Here is a 20,944-nt window from a genome sequence, read left to right on the forward strand (position 1 = left end):
ATTGAGATTCTATCTCGCCGCGCGACTACTCGCGGGTTAATACCCTTATTAGAGTATGTCACTGCTTCTGAAAGTTAAACAACATTGGAGAAAGTAAACAACCTGATCTTACTCCCTTTTTTATTGAAAAATCTTCCGTTTCGTTGAAATTTTGAAGACTTACTATTACTGTCTGGTTATTGGCAATATTTCTTATATCCTTGGCATCCAATCGCAACTCTTGTAGATATTTTATTATTAATTCGTGTTTAACGTTATCGAACACTTTCTTATCATCGATGAAACAGAGAAAAAAATCCTTTCTTTGATCTAAACAGTTCTGTACTTATTAATGTTTGCATACTAAAGATCACCTCTCTTACACCAAATTCGTTTTTGAAATCAAACGGACTTCAGCACTGACCTCTTGGATAGGACGGTAATTGTAGAGCGAAGCCAATTTTTGGAATCTGGCTCGTATCGTACATATGTATTGTTAAGAGCATCAAAATAATGTTTAAATTTTCTTCATTCATCATCATCATCATAATCATACATCTCCAAGTGGAGCAAAGGGCACCTTGCGGTGTTTCAAGTAGCATTAGGAATGATGGTGAGGTTGCTAGTCCCACGCATCATCTGTTGAGTTCCGTCCAATTTTGTTTACTAGTTTTCTCCATTCTCTTCTGTTTTTTGCTATCTTTTTTGCATCGTTCCATGTTAAATTATTTTCTTTGAGTTCTTTCTCTATTGTTCTTTTCCACGTATAAGATGGTCTACCCATTCTTCTTTTGCCTTGAGCATTGTAATGTAGAGCTTGTCTAGCAATATTTGTTGCTGGTTTTCGTAAGGTGTGTGATATCCACTTCCATTTCCGTTTTTTTATTGTGTGTTCTATCCTTTCTTTATTTGTTATTCTCCACAATTCGTCATTAGTAATTTTGTTTGGCCAAAATATTCTCAGTATAATACGTAGGCACCTGTTAATGAAGGATTGTATTTTCTGAAAGAATTGTTTATGGTGTTTCCATGTTTCTGCTCCATATAACAGGACAGACTTTACATTAGTTTTAAATAATCGTAGCTTTGTTCTTCTGCTGACGTTTGTCGAGGCCCATATCTTGCGCAAAGAGTTGAAAGCGTTTTGTGCGAAGCTTATTCTTTGTGTTATGTCCTTTTCTGTGCCTCCTGTTGTGTTTAGCAAACTGCCCAAATAACAGAAATCTTTTATTAAAAAGGGGTTCAAGGCAGGTTTTGTTTATATTCGATTCAAAGTTGGACTACCATCTCCATATAGCAACTATTTCAGCATCCTTATGCATCATCAGTGAAGATTATGCAGTCACAACTCTGAAGGGAATATAAACATTCTGCCTCTTTTAAGGCAAAACATCGCGATGCAATGAACCCACCTTTTGAGACGCAAATCAGCGACATCTCTCGTATTACGAGGAAAACAACGAAAAGCCCCAGATACAAAGTTTACTACTTTTTAAACAATTAGAATAATTGAAATAAAAATATAATAAACAATATTTTAAATCTAAGACTTTTCGTTAATAAACTGCTTTCTGGCTGCATCCCATATCTCCGGATTTTACAATATATAATCACGTAGAGACGACGAAAATAGGAGAAAGCAAATAGATGACACTTAGGCCACGCATTTACCTTCTCTTCGTCTAGGAAAAGGACCAAAAGACAGTTTCTAAATACTCAAAAACTGAGTAAAATGAAAAAGATTAAAAAGGGTTCAAGGCAGGTTTTGTTTATATTCGATTCAGAGTTGGACTACCATCTCCATATAGCAACTATTTCATCATCCTTATGCATCATCAGTGAAGATTATGCAGTCACAACTCTGAAGGGAATATAAACATTCTGCCTCTTTTAAGGCAAAACATCGCGATGCAATGAACCCACCTTTTGAGACGCAAATCAGCGACATCTCTCGTATTACGAGGAAAACAACGAAAAGCCCCAGATACAAAGTTTACTACTTTTTAAACAATTAGAATAATTGAAATAAAAATATAATAAACAATATTTTAAATCTAAGACTTTTCGTTAATAAACTGCTTTCTGGCTGTATCCCATATCTCCGGATTTTACAATATATAATCACGTAGAGACGACGAAAATAGGAGAAAGCAAATAGAGGACACTTAGGCCACGCATTTACCTTCTCTTCGTCTAGGAAAAGGACCCTGCCTTGAACCCTTTTTAATCTTTTTCATTTTACTCAGTTTTTGAGTATTTAGAAACTGTCTTTCGGTCCTTTTCCTAGACGAAGAGAAGGTAAATGCGTGGCCTAAGTGTCCTCTATTTGCTTTCTCCTATTTTCGTCGTCTCTACGTGATTATATATTGTAAAATCCGGAGATATGGGATGCAGCCAGAAAGCAGTTTATTAACGAAAAGTCTTAGAAATCTTTTACTTCTTCTATTTGTTTTACTTCCAAATATATATTGTTTCCGTTCGTTTCCCCATTTGATAGTATTTTCGTTTTTTTGGGATATATTTTTAAACCGGTTGTTTTTGCTATGTTGTTCAATCTGGTGATTTTGTTTTGCATGTGTTGTCTGTTTGATGTTATGAGGCATATGTCGTCAGCGAACTCTAGATCCTCTAGTTTTTTAAATGGTGACCATTGTATACCTGTTTTTTTATCTTCAGTTTATTTCATTATCCAATCTATGACTATTATAAACAACGTCGGTGACAAGACACACCCCTGTCTTACTCCTTTTTTGATGCTTATTTGTTGGGATAGTTCCCCTTCATGTTCAACTCTGGCAAAACATTCGTCGTAGAAATGCCTTGTTACTCTTATATATTTGTCTGGTATTCCATAGAGTTTTAATATCCTCCACATCATATTACGATTTATTGAACCAAACGCTTTTTCGAAGTCTACAAAGTTGATATAAACTTCCTGATTCATTTCCGCTGATTGTTCCAGGATGATTCTTAGGGTATTTATATGGTCAATACAGGAACTGTTCGGTCTGAATCCTATTTGGTTAATTCTTAATTTTTCATTTATGGGATCTTTAATTCTCTCCAATATTATTCTGGCCATTATTTTGGTAGCTACAGTGAGAAGAGTGATTGGTCTCCAGTTTTCGCATAGTGTGAGGTTTCCTTTCTTTGGTAGCTTTATTATAACTCCTCCACCCCAATCTTTTGGTGTCTTTTCCTCGATTCAAATTTTTTTAAATAGTAAGTAGTACAAATCCACTGAGAAGTTTAAGTGTGATTTTATCAGTTCTGCGGGAATTCCATCAACACCAGCCACTTTGTCGTTTTTTAAAAGGTTTATAGCATACCTTATTTCGTTCTTCGTAAATTCGTCGTTTCTTATGATTAATGTTTCGTTTCTCTCTGTTTCTTCCATCTCTATTTGTGATTCAATTCCTTCTTCATAGAGTTTTGCGAAGAATTGTGTCCATCTTTGGGCAATTTCTTTTTGAGTTATAAGTGTTTCTCCTTCTTTCCCCATTAGTTTCGTTCTTTGCTGGCTCTTGCCCCCTTTAATTTCTTTAGTTATTGAGTAAAGTGTCCTTGTGTCATGTATTATCGCTGCTTCCTCTGCTTTTTCTGCCATTTGTTCCATATACAGATACAAATCCATACAAATTCCATATACAAATTTTCTTCATTAAGTAACTTGATTGTTTCTGCATACATATCATCTGGTCCTGGGGCTTTGTTACTTTTTAATAGTTTGATAACGTGTACAACCTCAGTTTTCAAAATACTTAAGCCTGTGGTCGGCAAAGTGCGGCTCCGGAGCCACATGTAACTTTTTGGCTCCTTAAGTGCGGCTCTGGCAAAAATATCCGCGGAAAGCGAAATAATATTTTCGTTTAAGAAAACTTGGTAGGAAAAACATTACCTACATCTTATTCTGATAAATTAGCTTTTATCAAACTTACAAACTTTAGCATTTGTCAAAAATCCTCTTAATGCTACGATAACCTAGATGAAATTTTCTTCTTTTGAAATTGGCATTAATAGCTTTGTCGATCAGATTAGCCAAGCGGACTGAGGCGCACGATTGACAAATCTAGTGGATATGAGGTCGAGGCGATCGAGGTTCGAGTCCCAGCTCGGTGAATATAAAAATAAAAAGGCTGACGTCATAGTCTAAAATTCTAAAAATAATCTACGACTTGGTCTGGAATAAGCTGGTGTCTGATCGGCCTATGGAGGAGCGGTACGGCAAGGGATAAGGGCTTGCGGCTCGGTGACACTCCTCCATAGATCCCTACCGGAAGGGCGTTGACGCCCAAAAAACGGTGTATATATATATATATATATATATTAATAGCTTTGAAGTACAATTTCTGGATTTAAGAACAAGGAGGTCTGGCGCTCTAAATTCGAACGTCTTTGTGTTGAACTGAAAATATTATATAGAAGAAAAAAAATGTTCACAACACAAGTGGTCTGCTTTGAATCACCTGGGGAAGGAAGACATGATCATTTTCAACGATTGGAGTAGTATTACTGGTCTTATGATGAGCTGAAAAAGCTCACGTTTACTGTCCTTTCCCTTTTCGGTTCTACATATCAACAGTTAAAAAAATGCGCCAAAAATTTTGCGCCAAAATTTTTTTTTTGTAAAAAATACAGTGTTGTAGTAAATAAAACCTTACAAAACAAAAGAAAATAAAAGTTTCTACGATGGTTAGAAACGAAGATATCGCCAAAGAAGGAAAAAACACGTTTTAATTTTTAGGGGGGTTATGGAGTGAGCTAGAAGTTTAAAAATTGTTTGGTCGAATACTTTTTGACGTAGAGCATGTGGTGTTTTTTATTTTTGGAATATCACTGGGAGAAGTTTTCACTATCTTAACCGACTAGACCCTTTAGTTTCATTTGGTGTAATAAAAGTTTGCTGAACAAGCAGATTTGGCTCCCATTTTTTTTAAATTGTTGTAATGTTCATATTTGGCTCTTTGGCTAAAAAGTTTGCCGACCACTGACTTAAGCCATTCAAATGGTCTTCTAGTTGTGGTAACTTTTTGATATCTGTGATCGTTGAACAAATTAGTTGTGTACATTTCCCACATATTAAGTATATCGCGAAGGTTCATTAGTAGTTCATCTTGGTCATTATGTATAGCACTGACGTTGAAGACCATAGTAATTTTCATAATTTCCCTGTGGAGTTAGAAGCTGTCGCCGAGTTTATATAGGATTCAACTTCGGTGCAAAATGTAGTTATCATATCGCCTCTTTAAGGATTTTGCTGTGAATATTTCGGTACGCTACTTGATCCTGCCTGATCTCACTCCTTCATTGCAAAAGCTATGTAAGCGAAAAAATCCAAAAACAGCGAAACATCTGGTAACCTTCAGATGTATCATTAAATGTGTGAGAAATACTTCAGCAACGAGATCACTTTGGCTGATTAACAGAGAAACTGTCCATCCAGAGCTCATTCCAATTGATACCCTACTTATCTAGATGAGTGATTTTGCTCTTAAAGGCAGTGTCTGACCACATTAAGCCTGAATATGTCTAAATACCGATTAATAATAAATAAAACATGTTTACTTTAGTATTTAAAAAAGTATGAATAAGAATAACTGAACTTCCACTATACAGAATTAAAAAATTGTTTATATTTTTCTATTTCTTAAAGCATAAAACGTATTCATATCACCCTGTAGAGTGGCGTAAATTATTATCGCACTCGCAAACTCGTTATTACTTCAAACTTCAAATTAGTATCTTAAAATGGATTGCCTTGAAGATGACGTAGACCATGAAGTCATAGGGGCCTTGATTATATTAATGACCAGACAAAAGTTACTCCCAAAAGTCGCCTACGAAAATGACCACTAAACACGTAATACTTAATTTTGTTTTATTTTTAAAATTTGATATTAATTATTGAAAAGTGGATATTTTTAAAATTTAACGGGGAATGAAAGTTTAGTAATAGTTATTACGGTACCAAGGGTATTATAAGGATTATTTCATTCATAGGGGATTCTGACCAATAGAAAGCTACAGAAATCTAAATTAAACTGATAACTTTTTTGATAATTGCCCGTCGTCAAGCATATTACGTCAGATGCTCTTCGTTGCTACGAAAAAATACATTCAGTGACATTAATGACAAATGTTTTAAAAATTATAAAAGTGATGACTTTCAACCATCAAACACATATTTATAACAACTGTGTGTTTAATTGTACTAATTTGTACTTACATAAATAAATTACAATTAAATTTTGGTTTTGAAAAGTTTTATTCATGAAATAATCGCAACAAATTGCACTCGATCTCTAAAATTAATATAGAATTTTAGAGCTCTTGTGCAATTACTATTGATAATAACGCTTGAGGTATATACGTTGACCGAAAGCGTTATTATCTATGATACCCGTGGTGCCTTCAACGTTTAATGTCCGACTAAATTCTTCTTTATATGCAAAAAATTTGAATGAATTTTGAATTAATTAGTTTTCAAATAAGTACATTTAGCAGCAATAGTCGTAACGTAATTGTGGTAACCATAGTTTTACTTAGGTTTATATTTGTCAACTTGACAGTATTTAACTAGTTATTTAAATTTAACGCCCAAGGGCGTTATTTTTCAAATATGTCATTATATCATATTTAACTGACTTCGAAATCGTGTCATTATTTGTCAAATAATATACCAGTCGGACATTAATTATTGTTATGAGCTATAGGGACTCAAGAATGTGTAAGGCCGAATACATATTACATATGTTATGGACACCAGGTGGCAGACTTAAACTTGATTAGAACATACTATTAAGATTTGTGAGACTTTTAAGTATTTAGGCTCAATAATAAGCTGAGATGGTAGCTGTATGAAAATTATCGAAATGAAAATAGCACAGGGAAACAAGCCATGAAAGAAATCCATGAAGTGAAATGGAACAACTCTCTAACCAAGAACACAAAAAAGAATCTTTCAGAGTATCGTGATGAGTATTATTACCCTATGTGCAGAGGAAGTATGGCCAATGACAACATCATTACGAAATAAAATAAGAACAAACAACCCCCGAAACCGGTATAGACTCTTCCTGCACTATCAGATTTGACCATAGTATTATGCAGCTGCTGCATTTTCGTGTTGCAGAGAAATTGAGAATGTTTATACAAAATAAGAACAGTTAAATTGGAATCTATGAGAAGATGCCTAAAAATCACTAGAGGATACAATAAGAACATATGAAATATGGAACAGAATGAAAGTAGAATGTTCAATTACAAAACAGTTGGAAAACAGTCCTACAGTGATATGGCAATACATAAAGGGTACAGAGCACAAGTAGACGAACAGAATATTGGGCAGTGACCCACCGGGAAGAAGACGGTGAAGAAGTCCTATGTAATATAAATAAATAACCAACTTTATCTCAGTATGTCCGCCTATAGCGTCTTCAATGGATAGGAAATGTATTTAGGATAGACGAAAATAGGCTACAAAAACTGTGGAATGCAAGAATGTAGGAGACGAGACCTATTGGAATACTAAGATATCCATGGGGAATGATGCAGACGAGGATGCAAGAAATAAGGCAGTTTATCGTGGAAGAGAATGGCTAAAGACCGTTACGAATGAAAAAGATTTGCTGAGGAACGCCAGAGTTTGTCAAAATTCTTGTGATACCGTAAGTATCTGGGATGGTCGTGTTTTTCCCTTAGATAGAGTGGGAGCCATTTAGTTTCAATAAAAAATAATAAAAACCAACATATTTAAAAAATAAAGAGTGGCTAGTAGTAATCAACATAAGATGGTTGTAAAAAACAAAACTTAATAAGCTAGAATGAGCTGGTCTATTCCCGTTACTGACTTTTCCAATATATCTAATTTAGCTTAGTCATCACCGTGTTTCGGAAGGCACGTAGTCCGTTGTTTCCGGCTACGTAAGTGGTAAGTCATGATAGACGCGCTTAGGGTCCTAAAAACCCTATACTAGACCTTGGCCGGAAGGTTACACGAACTCTACTTTATCTAATCGCTTAATGATTTAACGATATTTTCGAAATAGTTACAGTCCTTTGAACTTCAGTTTTAATAAAAAAAAAACAAAAACCAAATTCCATGCAAAAATTTGGCGAAAATTGGCAACGTTGCACATTATAGACGCAAATAACCCCTCTAAAGTTTTTAAACGAGCAAAATGCCACGTACGAGCCTCCATCGGGATAAATATTTATCAATCCTCAATAAAACTTGACTGGTCTATCTCTCGAATAAAAACAAAAAGTCGCATTTGAAGCGTTTCTCCCGAAAATCTATTTCAGTGCGACTCAAACGTCAGAAAATTGGAAACGTGGAAGTTTTGTGTCAAAACCTTTTAGTAGTGTTACGGACTTTTGGTTTTGTGGTATGATTTTTTGAGAAATGGGCATGATTACCAGGGTTAGAGGACGTTTACGAAGCCTTCACACCTTGCCGAAGTTGGACCCCGAGGAAAGGGATGAAAAGATTGCAGAAACAGGTAAGATAAAGTTTTACGTTTGTGTGTCCTTTACTACTAAATATTTATAGACGCATCCTAATACGCAACTAAACACATATTTAACTGTTGTTAACACAGTTTAATATTTTTAAATTGAAAATAGTCGCCTATACAATATGTTTTTGTAGTTTCATAGCTCATAAAGAATCTATCAACATCAAAGGTATTTTACGACAAACTAATATAAACTAGATGCTAGCTACCAAGGTTAACAGTTAAGTCATACAGTTTTGCAGGATATAAATAACTAAAACAATAATACCGTATTTTAATTATTATTGTGTAGTTTACGTTGGTTGTTTTCACCATTCCGTCCTTCATAGTGGTCTAAAAAATTACTCTTTTTTTTTGTAAATATTTCTTTTCTCTTTTTCCAGCATGCCCATATTACCTATTATACTTAATTTTGGATACAATATGTTCCATTATGTACGATTCGTCATATTACCAATTATTGTTCTGCACTATGTTCTATAGAACTGGTTTTTGTTGAAATTCTGGATTTGACTACGTATTTTTACGTGTAAATTTCTCGCCTTAATGTTCAATATGGGCGCTTTGCATATTTTTGTTTTACTTTATATTGGGACCGTGCAAGTTCGGCAAGTTCTATTTCTACGCTCTGTACTTTTATTCGCACTTTTAATTATATTGGCCAATTATATTAGTCCTGGTTGCTGGATAATTGTCAAGGCCATAGTCCAAAAAAATAATAAGAAGAAAAAATAAGATGCAGGTTATGTTATGCAAACGTAAACAATTGTATGTAGTAAATAAAATTAGTTATTAAAATGCAGTACTGCAAGCAAAATACAATTAATTAAATTTACCTTTATATAATAATTGCATATCATATCAATATTGCTCCACAATATATAATTTTTCTGCTTCAATGACAGAAGGTATGAAATATACGTCAATTTGACAATTTCAATTGACAATATGAATTATTTAAGATAGTTGCAATATTTCTCCGCGACTCGCGCACGGTCGTTTCTCGTTTCCCTTCCAAATACTTGCACACCGCGAATACTGTTTTGCAAATAATATTCCTGTTATAGGTCTGGATCCCGCGTATTAAAAAAAAGTTGATTAATAGCAAGCTGAAAATTTGTTAATAGCTTAAGGGTGTCTAGTCGGATAAACTTTGATATATGGGAACACTGGAACAGAAGGAGTTTTAATTGTGGAACAGGTTAAAAATTTGGAACGGTCAGACCACGAAAACGGCACATTTATTTTTTCCGACAGAATAGACTTAAACTCTCCGAACAGAGATTAAACTCTCATGCAAAAATAATTCCTGTAATTTGACATATTCTACATGTTCCACTTATTAAAACGCCCATTTGGTGATAAATAGCAGTCTGATAGCAGTATGAATAGCAGATGAATAGCAGTATGCATAAGAAAATAAAGGAAATCCCAAATACACAGCGAAAAAAGAAAGATGGCCTTCTTAAAGACATAAATGGAAAAATTATTATAGAAGTCAAAGAGAAATTAAAAAAGTGGAAGGTGTACATAACAGATCTGTTTGAGGATAATAGACAAGAACCGGAAGAAATCGATAGCGAAACGGGACCAGAGATCATAATGGAGGAATTCGAACAAGCAATACGAAACGCAAAAAACGGAAAAACTGTCGGTCCAGACGAAATACCTGCAGAATTACTGAAATGTCTAGACGATGAAACTCTACCTGTACTACTGGATCTGTTTAATGAAGTATATAAAACCGGAAAATTACCTCAGGAATGGTTGGTGTCCACCTTTGTAACAATACCTAAAACAATATATGCCAAACATTTTTCAGACTGTAGGACAATATCACTAATAAGCCATACCCTCAAAATATTTCTAAAGGTGATTCATGGAAGATTATACAGAAAGCTAGAAAATGATATGGATGATACCCAATTTGGGTTCCGCAAAGGACTTGGAACAAGAGAGGCATTGTTTGCATTTATTGTCCTCTCTCAATGATGCTTAGATATGAACCTGGATATTTATTCCTGTTTCATCGACTTCGAAAAAGCGTTCGACAGAGTTCGACATGAAAAACTAATAGAATTATTGAAAAACAGAGATATAGACAGACGAGACTTGCGAATTATCACCAATCTGTATTGGAATTAAAAGGCCAATATAAAGATAGACGAACAAGAGTCCGAGAATATTGATATAAAGAGAGGGGTAAGACAGGGTTGTGTACTGTCGCCGCTACTGTTTAACGTGTAGAGTGAAGCCATATTTCAGGAAGCGATAGCGGAACTAAGTGATGGAATCTCTATAAACGGAAGAACAGTAAATAACATAAGATTCGCTGATGACACCGTTATAATGGCAGACACCCTTGAGTCGCTACAAGAATTGTTAAATAGAATTAACGATTATTGCATTCGATATGGACTTAAAATAAACAAGAAAAAACTAAATGTATGATTGTCTCAAAAACACAACATGGAAATGAAAGGTTAATACTAGAGCAAACCCAAATAGAAAAAGTAAAGACATACAAATATCTGGGAACCTGGGTTGATGACAAAAATGACCAAAGCAAAGAAATTAAAGTCCGAATTGAAACTGCAAGGCAAGCATTTATAAAAATGAAGACACTGCTTACAAACAAAGACCTTCAGTTGCCTCTCAGATTGAGGGCTCTAAGATGCTATATATTTTCTATATTACTATACGGAATGGAAACTTGGACATTGAAAAGGCAACATATAAGAAAAATAGTAGCGTTTGAGATGTGGTGTTACAGAACAATGTTGAAAATTCAGTGGGTTCAAAGGATTACCAATGTTGAAGTGCTACGACGTTTAAATAAGGAGTTAGAAATTATGAACAGTATAAAAATAAGAAAACTAGAATATTTGGGTCACATTACCAGAGGAGAGAAATATAAGCTGCTGAGAGTTATTATGCAAGGAAGGATCCAAGGAAAAAGAAGCATAGGAAGAAGACGCATCTCCTGGCTGAGGAACCTTAGAGAATGGTTTAACTGTAGTTCATTACAACTGTTCAGAGCAGCAGCCAACAAAGTGACCATAGCCATTATGATATCCAACCTCCGCTAGGAGATGGAACTTTAAGAAGAAGAAGCAGTCTGATTTTTGGATGAGAGTTTAATCTCTGTTCGGAGAGTTTAAGTCTGTTCTGTCGGACAAAATACATGTGCCGTTTGCGTGATCTGACCGTTCCAAATTTTTAACCTGTTCCACAATTAAAACTTCCCCTGTTCCAGTGTTCCCATATATCAAAGTTTGTCCGACTAGACACCCTTAAGCTATTAACAAATTTTCAGCTTGCTATTAATCAACTTTTTTCATACGCGGGATCCAGACCTATTATCTAAAGACAAAAGTGTTCAATCAGTATATACTCCCTGTGTTAACATGTACCGCTCAAATCTGGACGTTTACAAAGGAGATCATGGAAAAAATATCAAAAAACAGAAAAATCCAAGGAGGGAAAAATCTAAACATCAATATTCACTGGACATATCCTAAGGAAAAAGAGGAGAGATGGAATAAGATACTTATACACTGGAGACCGTGAAACCACAAACACGAAAATAGATAGAAAGAATCAGAAAATAGATAGAAACAGAGGAAACAGAAGTAATGGCCGTCACAATATCTTTTTACTGCTGAATAGCAATGAAACTTCGCCCTCTTATCATACTTTATGCATATTATTGTATGCAGCGGAGCATAAACCCTAGAAGTAAAGACCTAGTTAAAAACAAGTCTATGAAATTTGAGACATGAGCGTCATTACCAGGGTTAGAGGACCCCGAGGAAAGGAATGAAAAGATTGCAGAAACAGGTGAGATAAAGTTTTACGTTTGTGTGTCCAAGGAATTGGATTCTTCCTTTACTACTAAATATTAATAGACGCATTCTAATACGCAACTAAACACTTGTTGTGAACACAGTTAAATATTTTTAAATTCAAATTAGTCGCCTATACAATATGTTTTTGTAGTCTCATTGCTCATAAAGAATCTATCAACATCAAAGATATTTTACGACAAACTAATATAAACTATATGCTAGCTACCAAGGTTAACAGTTAAGTCATACAGTTTTGCAGGATATAAATAACTAAAACAATAATACCGTAGTTTAATTATTATTGTGTAGTTTACGTTGGTTGTTTTCACCACTCCGTCCTTCTAAGCAAGCTTCATAGTGGCCGAAGAAATTACTCTTTTCTTTTAAATATTTCTTTTCTCTTTTTCTAGCAAGTCCATATTACCTATTATCCTTATTTTTGGTTCCTATAATATGTTCCATTATGTACGATTCGCCATATTACCAATTATGGTTCTTTGGAAATTTCAAGTCAAAATATGCATTAGGAAGAAAGTAATGTGACTTTATAGACGAGTGACGCCCCCCCCCCCCCAAAAAAACGCTTATTTCTCGAGATACTGACCACGGTGTGGTAAATAGCTAAGTTTGGTCTTTTTTATGTTTTTGGTGGTGCTGAAAACGAAAATGAGGTTTATTTTGAATTTTAGATGGGGGAACATTGTCAAAATTGCAATTTTACCTTAAAAATAAAAAAAAAATCAAATCACGTTTTTCCTAAAATTAAAAGTTGCTCCATTTTTTTATATAAAATATTTTATTCTCTGTGCCTTATATTTTAACATAAACTTAATTAAAAAGCTAAATTTCAAATTTTGTCACTCAACTTTTTCGAATAAACTTTGCAATTCAGGAATCTGCACCTTTTACTTTAAGCAATTCGTAACTTTTATGGCAATTAAACAGAAAGATTGAAACAGGTACCATTGTCTTCAGAAAGGTAAGAAATATATACTGTAAAAATTTCAGAAAAAAATATTAAAATAGAACAGAGTTGTAGCGAGTTAAAAGCAGAGAAATATGATTTTTTTTATTTTTTGGGTAAAATTCCGATTTTGCCAATGCTCCCCCACGTAAAATTCAAAATAAACCTAATTTTCGTATTCAGCACCATCAAAAATATACAGTATGACTAAAATTAGCCATTCACCACACCGTGGTCATCATACCTCACAGTATCTCGAGAAATAAGCTTTTTTGGGGTGTGCCGCTCGTTTATAAAGTCACATAACTTTTTTCCTATTGCATATTTTGACTTGTAATTTTCCAGAAAACTTTTTCATAAATCATATTTTGCTGTTGTCTTGGATAAAATTATAAACTAAAAAGTTTGTCACTCAACTTTTTAAGTAAACATGAAACTAACGAAATCTGACGACAAGATGTTTAAAACTTAACAACTCTTCTCTTAATTTGTCTAAACATTTTGAACAAATCTCTTTGTTATCTAAATACTTCAAAGGTAACACAGTAATATTTTCCAAAGGAAATATTGACAGCGACCTAATATACAGTGAGGTAAATTTGAAAAATCATCAAAATTGATTTTTCACATTATTGTATAAAATTAGATTTTTGAACATGTTCCACCAATTCTAGATAAAAATAAACAGCATATTCAAATTTAGCGACTACAAAAACATAAGGAATCACCAAAATTGGTCTTGGTCATTCACTTTAAAGTTGATTTTCGTGGTCGGTATAACTTAATTTTAGGGGTTGCTGCCACTCGCCTATAACTGCCATAGATTATTGGTGGGTGAACTTTTCATCGGAATGTAGCATTTAAAATTCTTTCAAATGATAAAATGTAGTAAATGTGGACTATGTACTTACATTAGATGAACAATAAAGGCATAGTCATATTTCTACTAAATTTTATTAGAAATAACAACTACCTATAGTAGTTTGGATAGATTACTCAGAACTTTTAAATTATTTAATACAAAAGCAAAAACCGTTGAAGAAATAAATAAAACTTCCGTTGTTTAAATACTTAAATACTAATCGTTCAAGAGTGAAAATAGCGTGGTTTGTTGTTATTACTCATTTAAGGAGGAAATATGCAGTTGATGAAAGTGCAGTTATTTGTTTCTTTCAAATCCTTAATTTATTTACTTAAAATTCTCTCTACAAATAACGTATAAGTTCTTCTTCTTTTTGTATAGACATGAATCTATCTGTTTTTCAATGTGCCTCCAGTAAGTTGTCGTTCCATCGTTTTCGTGGGCTTCCCAATGATCGTCTTCCTATTGGGGAACTGTCTCTCTCCGTCCTTATTACTCTATTGTTGTCATTCGGCTTATGTGGTAGTTCCATTCTACTCTTCTGTTTCTTACCCATTTATTAATGTTCTCCACCTTGCATCTCCGTCGCAATTTGTACTTCGAGCTCTGTCCCATAGTGTCTTACCATCGATTTTTCGAAGGGTTTTCATCTCCTCTGTTGCATTATTGATCTCATGTCTGCTTTTTAAATTCTGCCTATCATTTCTTTTCCGGTATTTTCATTTCTCCATATTGTGTCATCCAGGTAACCTCCAGCTCTGTTTGCTCTATTCACTTGATCTTACACTTCTGTTTCGGGCTTTCTGTAGCTAGATAGTGTGATGCCTAGATATTTAATTTCATCACTTGTTCTATTATCTGACCCTCCAGCACTAATTTACATCTTACTGGATTTTCTGTTCTTTTAAGTTTAATAATTTATTTATCAACTTCCTATGGGAGACATAATTTCTACTATCAGATCTATCAAACGGACGAAATGGCAGGAACAATATAACAATTCAGAAAAAGAAAATTATTACAAAAAAATCCAGCCTACACTTCCCATCAAGACATGGTTTAATCAAGTTTCCAACAGAGGCTTTATCATTTATCAAAACTATTTGTCGAATAAGAAGCAATCACTGTCTAATTCCAGTTTTCAAAAGAGAAATAGGACTTGTAGTGCAGTCAATGGAGGTGGATATGAGCTATTACCTCTGATTTCGTTGAACCTCCATAGATTTGCATGAAAATTGGTGAGTGGTTAGAGGATATCTCAAGGAACAAAGGTTATATGGTGCCAACTTGCGCTTTTACTCTGGGGATGGATGCCACCCCTTCTCGTGGGTGAAAATTATTTTATTGAAAATAACCCCATAATTCGATAATTTCTAAATAACCCCATAATCGAGGGACAAATTCTAAGCAAAATTTGTTATATAAAGTTATTCAAATAAATCAAAACTTTTTGAGTTATTGAAGATCAAAGATTTTATTTTTTCTTGAGAAAAATGCATGTTTTTAACCGATTTTTCATCTTTAACTCAAAAACTATAAGCTTTTGCAAAATAGTTAATATTACCAAAATTGAAGCTAATAAAAAACTAAATAAATCCTTTACTAGAAAAACCTTTTAGTGTTAACTAAAAGTGAGTTATAGGTAATTGAATATATTTTTTTTCGGTGAGTAAAAAAATCTAAATATTCAAGCTGAAATAACGGGAAAATGATGCATTTTATAACATAAACTTATTTAACATTTGTCAAAGTACTTAAAAATATATATTAAATGATCCCCTAACATGTTGATAGCATTAAAATTTATGCACCAAACCTTTTTCAAAATTTATTTTGTTAAAATTTTTCCAAAAAATGTTATTGTTTTTTTTTTAATAACTCGGTTTATTTTTAAGATATCAGGTTTATCTAAAAACCTTTAGGAATTAATTCCAAGGGCTATTTAATCACGTTGAATTTAATCTTTTAGATCCCTCACTTTTTTAAAAATTAAAGGGTAAATGGCCCCGGTTGCATGGTTTCCACAGCAAAATTTAAGATTTAAACGTTTCTATCTCGGTTACTTATTACCCTATGGAAACAGTAAAACAGGTAAAATATTTGACACAGAATAAACTAAAATTTGGGTATTTATCATTTTTTACGTATATTGAGTATTTTTGGAGTTGTTATCAAAAGAATATGAAAATTACAATAATTTTAAAAATTATGATTTTTTCAAATTATATCTTTTTTTCAAAAATATGCATTCTAAACCGGTCAAAATTATTTAAATCATTACTTATGCTAATATAAAGAAGTTATTGTAAGGATTATTATAAATTTAAATTTTTGTGGAAATGGCGTATGTTTTATTTTTCAATTTTTTCTAAAAAATTCGAAAGGGTTCTTTTATTTTCATCATAACTTGCTTAATTTTGACGCTATTAACTTGTTCTGAAGCTCATTTAATAGGTATTTTGAAGTACGTTGACAAATAATTAGCAGGTATATTTTATACATTGCATCGTTTTCCCGTTATTTAAGCTTGAATACTTAGATTTGAGTACTCGTCGAAAAAAATACACATTCAATTGCCAATAACTCACTTTGAACTAACATTAGTTTAGTTCTTTAAGTAAGAAATGTATTCAGTTCTTTATTATCATCAATTTCAGTAATAATAACTATTTTGTAAAAGCTTATAGTTTTTGAGTTATACGTGAAAAACCGATTTAAATCATGCATTTTTTACGAAAAAATAAAATCTTTGGTCTTTAATAACTCAAAAACTGTTGATTTATATTAATAACTTGATATAACAAATTTTGCTTATAATTGGTCCCTCTATCGATTTATGGTATTATTTTTAATAAAGTAATTTTCACCCCCGAGAAGGGGTGGCATCCACCCCCAGGGTAAAAGCGCAAGTTGGCATTATGTCACCTTTGTTCCTTGAGGTATCCTCTAATTACTCACCAATTTTCATGAAAATCGATGGAGGTTCAATGAAATCGGAGGTGAAAACCTTCAGTGACTCCACTATTGTAGATAATGATCAATTAGCTTTGAGAGCTATTTTGAATTGAGAGCTAGCTGATCTACAACATATGCTGTTAGAATGTCCTTTACATTTTATTGAAATATCTAATTTCTATACCAATCTAGTTCAAGTTAATGTACAATTTCATTTTAATCTTTTATACCTTATACAATCAAACAATCTAGATTCTAGATGTTTATAAAATTTTATTCTTCTTCTTTTTCTTCTTTCTCGAAACTCCTTATGCCACTCAGGGTCGTCGGAGGTTTTATTCATCCTCTATCCGTATCTTCCATTTCTTGCGGTCTTTTGCTAAGTCTTTCATTTGTTGATGTGTTTTCCCTTTTTCCTCTCCAATTTCTATAATCTGATCGATCCATCTCTTCCTTGGCCTCCATTTCCTTCTTTTACCATATCTTTTTGATTCCATCAACTGCTTTGGTAGTCTTCCCTGGTCCATTCTGTTAATGTGTCCGTACCATTTTAATTTTCTTTTTTGTATCTTGGTTATTATCGATTCCTGTTTCAGTCTTTGTCTATACAATTTTTACAAACTTGATTTGTTATACAAACATGTTAATTGTTTAAAATTAAAGCTCTGATTAAAAAAAATAAAATAATAGTTATTTATGAAACAGTTCGTGAAGTATGCTTTTTGCGAACGCACGCGATGTTTAGAGTAAGTAAGCAAAGTAAATAAGCATCGCGTAAGTTCGCAAAAAGTACTTCACGCACAGCTTCATACAATATTTATTCTACGATAAACAAATAAAAAAACTGTAACCCTTCGTCACTGGAATTAATTTCTATTCTACAATTTTTAGAACTTTGACATTTCAAAATTCTAACTTCTTTCAAACCACAAAACTGTCAAAACTTTTGTTGTAATTTATTGCTCACATGCCATCACCATGACAACGCGAAAGTTAAGGATATTTGATTATATGAAAGTGTGCCAAAACAGTGCGAAAAAGTAAATCCCATTTAAAATACATTGTTATTTCACGCACACTTTAAATCCTTCACGCACTGCTGTCTATAATGACAGTTTTCACAAACTAAAAACTTATACATAATATGAGATAGAGTAGATAAAATAAAAAGTTACTAAGAAGATCTAAACCTTCGAGGTGATGAATCGGGTTTAGGTCTTAGCTTAGTAAAAAAATAGACAAAAAATACATAAAAAACAAAAGAAAAAAAAAACAAAAGAAAACTAAATAAAAAATATAATAAAAAAATATAACAAAAAAAATTGTTAAAAAATATAATAAAAAAATAATAAAAAAAAAACAGAGTAAAAAACGTAGTAGTAGTAATAGTTTTAAATTTAGATACTAAGCGTATATTTTGTAAAAGATAGAATTCAAACACATAGACTGGCCATTTGTTTGCTTAAACCAGTGCCAATAAAACACAAACAAGAATTTATTTACAAAAAATGTTTAAGCTCAAAAAATAGGAGACTCTCAATTTAGGTTTTTGGCTATGGGTTTATTAGGGTCGTATATTATTAGAGGCTTATAAGGTCGATATTCTCTAATAATGAGAACAATTCATTTCCTTGTCCCGAAAATATAATCCACAAGTCGAGGGAATTAATTTTTTGATTTGATCTTACCAAGGCAATTGCCCATAGAATTAATATTAATGGTTCGTCTATTCGTAAGCGCCCACTAAACAAAATAAAACACATTATCCAATTCAGAACATTTTATTTTGTTTGCTTCAAATTAGTTTCGGTCAGTAGCGTACGTGGATTAGAAAACAAAGTTTCTTTTTGGTTTAACATTATTTTATTTGTTTTATTAGCATAATTAAAATTAGACATCAGATAGAATAAGATGCATTTTGAAACATCTCCTTCCTTCCAATGTATACATCTTAACAGATTCGTAATGATTATGAACGTTGCGTTTTTTTCGTGAATAATATATGGCGAAGAGATGTTTGGCTTTTTAAGCGAACGGCTCCACGGGCGAGAAATTGACGCTAGCAGTAAGTAGCCGTAAAGCGAACTTAAGGTTCCTCGCAACGGAAAAGGAATAGCCAACTGAACTGACTACAGGACTTATGCGTAGTCGGTTCAGTTCGGCTATTCCTTATCCGTTTCGCGGAAACTTAAGTTCGTTTTACGGCTACTGCTAGCGTCAATTTCTCGCCCGTGGAGCCGTATACTAAGCCAACAAAGCGATAGCAAGCTTTGGCTGAAATATGTAAAGTATTGGACATTTTATATAGCGTAAAGAACAGAAAACAATATTATCATATCGTTTTTGTTTATAGCCATCAAAGTAGATGGCACCATTATAGGTACGCTAACCTCTTGAAGTGGAAAATAAGCAGAAGACATTCTTTGGCCGTCCCGTGTTTGAATTTATATCAGTCCGAGTGTCTGACGAAGCAGGGATACTGAAATGACGTCCTAACATTCTATTCATTCCAATTCAAATACGGGAGACTTGATGAATTGTCATATAAGTCATCATAAATCTGGACGTTTGGGCGAAAGATCCATGGAGAGACACATACCAAACATCAAAATTGGCTGGATTTACCCTAAGGTAAAAAAGAAGACAAATGCAATAAGTTACGTATACACTGCTGCAAGCACAAATATGAAAAAGGAAGAGGAGACTTGTAGCCAAAGGTGGTTGTTTGGGGCTATTTGAACAGATAGATGAATAGCTAGAGAGATAGTGACAGAGGAAACAAAAGTCATAGACGTCACAATATCTTAAATGCTGAATAGCAGTGAAACTTGCTCATGAGATTGAAATACGAACTTGGAGAGAAAATATCAGATCAGATTTTAATCGAATTAAAAACTTATCATAAACTTCATATTATTAGCTTACTTCATGCATATTATTATATGTAGTGGAACATGAACCTTAAACTAAATAGTTGAAGATAGAAGTCTATGAAATAACCAGATGAGTATTGCAAAAAGTGCTAAAGATTTCGTAGATACAACAGAAAAAATCCAGGAGGACAATAAAATTCCTGTAGCTGGCTGTATACCACAAATCACGAAAATACTAGATTCTTTGTAAAAGGTCATTTTAAAAGTCCCTAATAAGGGGTTAAATCACATAACAGAAAGTTTTCGGATTAAAAAATCCACCATCAGTGTTAAAAAAAGCCCTAAAATAAGTATAACCTAATTAATTAAGAAAACCGTGATTTAAAATGTTGACTAAGGTTAAAAATGCAAGGAATCATACTTACAATAGTGTGCATGCCTGAGTCATCAACATGTTTTGGGTAAAAACCCTTTAACGCCCAAGGGTGGGTAAAAAATGTCCACCTAATGCGTATTCCCTTGTAACATATTTATTACGTGTTTAAAAATTTTCCAAAAATTATTTATTGTTTAAAAGACAGCCCTTTATCGAATGTTAATTTGGTTCTACCGATATTTTTGAAAATAAAAGTAATATCTTGAGTTAAATATGGGTGGCCACAAAAAGTAGGTACACCCTTGGTAAAACTTCTTACTAAAGGTTTCTATATTATTTCTCGTTGGTAGGAACATAATCCATATAATTATCGACGTATAATTACATAATCGACATAATTATCCACCAATGAGGAGGCTGAAAGGAAGAATGTGGAGAAAATCGACAAATCTGAATTACTGGCTTTTACTGGTATATTAACTTTGATGTACATTGTAATTTTGTTGTAAGGTTTGTAAATTGTTTATATTAATATTTTAGAACAGGCTGTGTTTATTAAGCATAAGATTTT

General features: G+C 33.1%; 2 protein-coding genes across 2 annotated transcripts in view; one reads left to right on the forward strand and one right to left on the reverse strand.

Annotated features, from left to right (window-relative positions):
- The window catches only part of LOC114343719 (neuroparsin-A-like), a 262,805-nt gene that overhangs the window by 235,756 nt on the left and 6,105 nt on the right, over positions 1-20,944 (reverse strand). The gene's annotated exons all lie outside the window — the stretch shown is intronic.
- The window catches only part of LOC114343710 (uncharacterized), a 70,262-nt gene continuing 57,475 nt past the window's right edge, over positions 8,158-20,944 (forward strand). Inside the window, exon 1 of the mRNA XM_028294550.2 lies at positions 8,158-8,480. Coding sequence (XP_028150351.1) covers positions 8,384-8,480 — 97 coding nt within the window. The 5' untranslated portion in view covers positions 8,158-8,383. The remainder of the gene's footprint in view (positions 8,481-20,944) is intronic.

Source organism: Diabrotica virgifera, chromosome 2 (genome assembly GCF_917563875.1).
Source record: "Diabrotica virgifera virgifera chromosome 2, PGI_DIABVI_V3a".
In the NCBI taxonomy this organism is placed as follows: Eukaryota; Metazoa; Arthropoda; class Insecta; order Coleoptera; family Chrysomelidae; genus Diabrotica; species Diabrotica virgifera.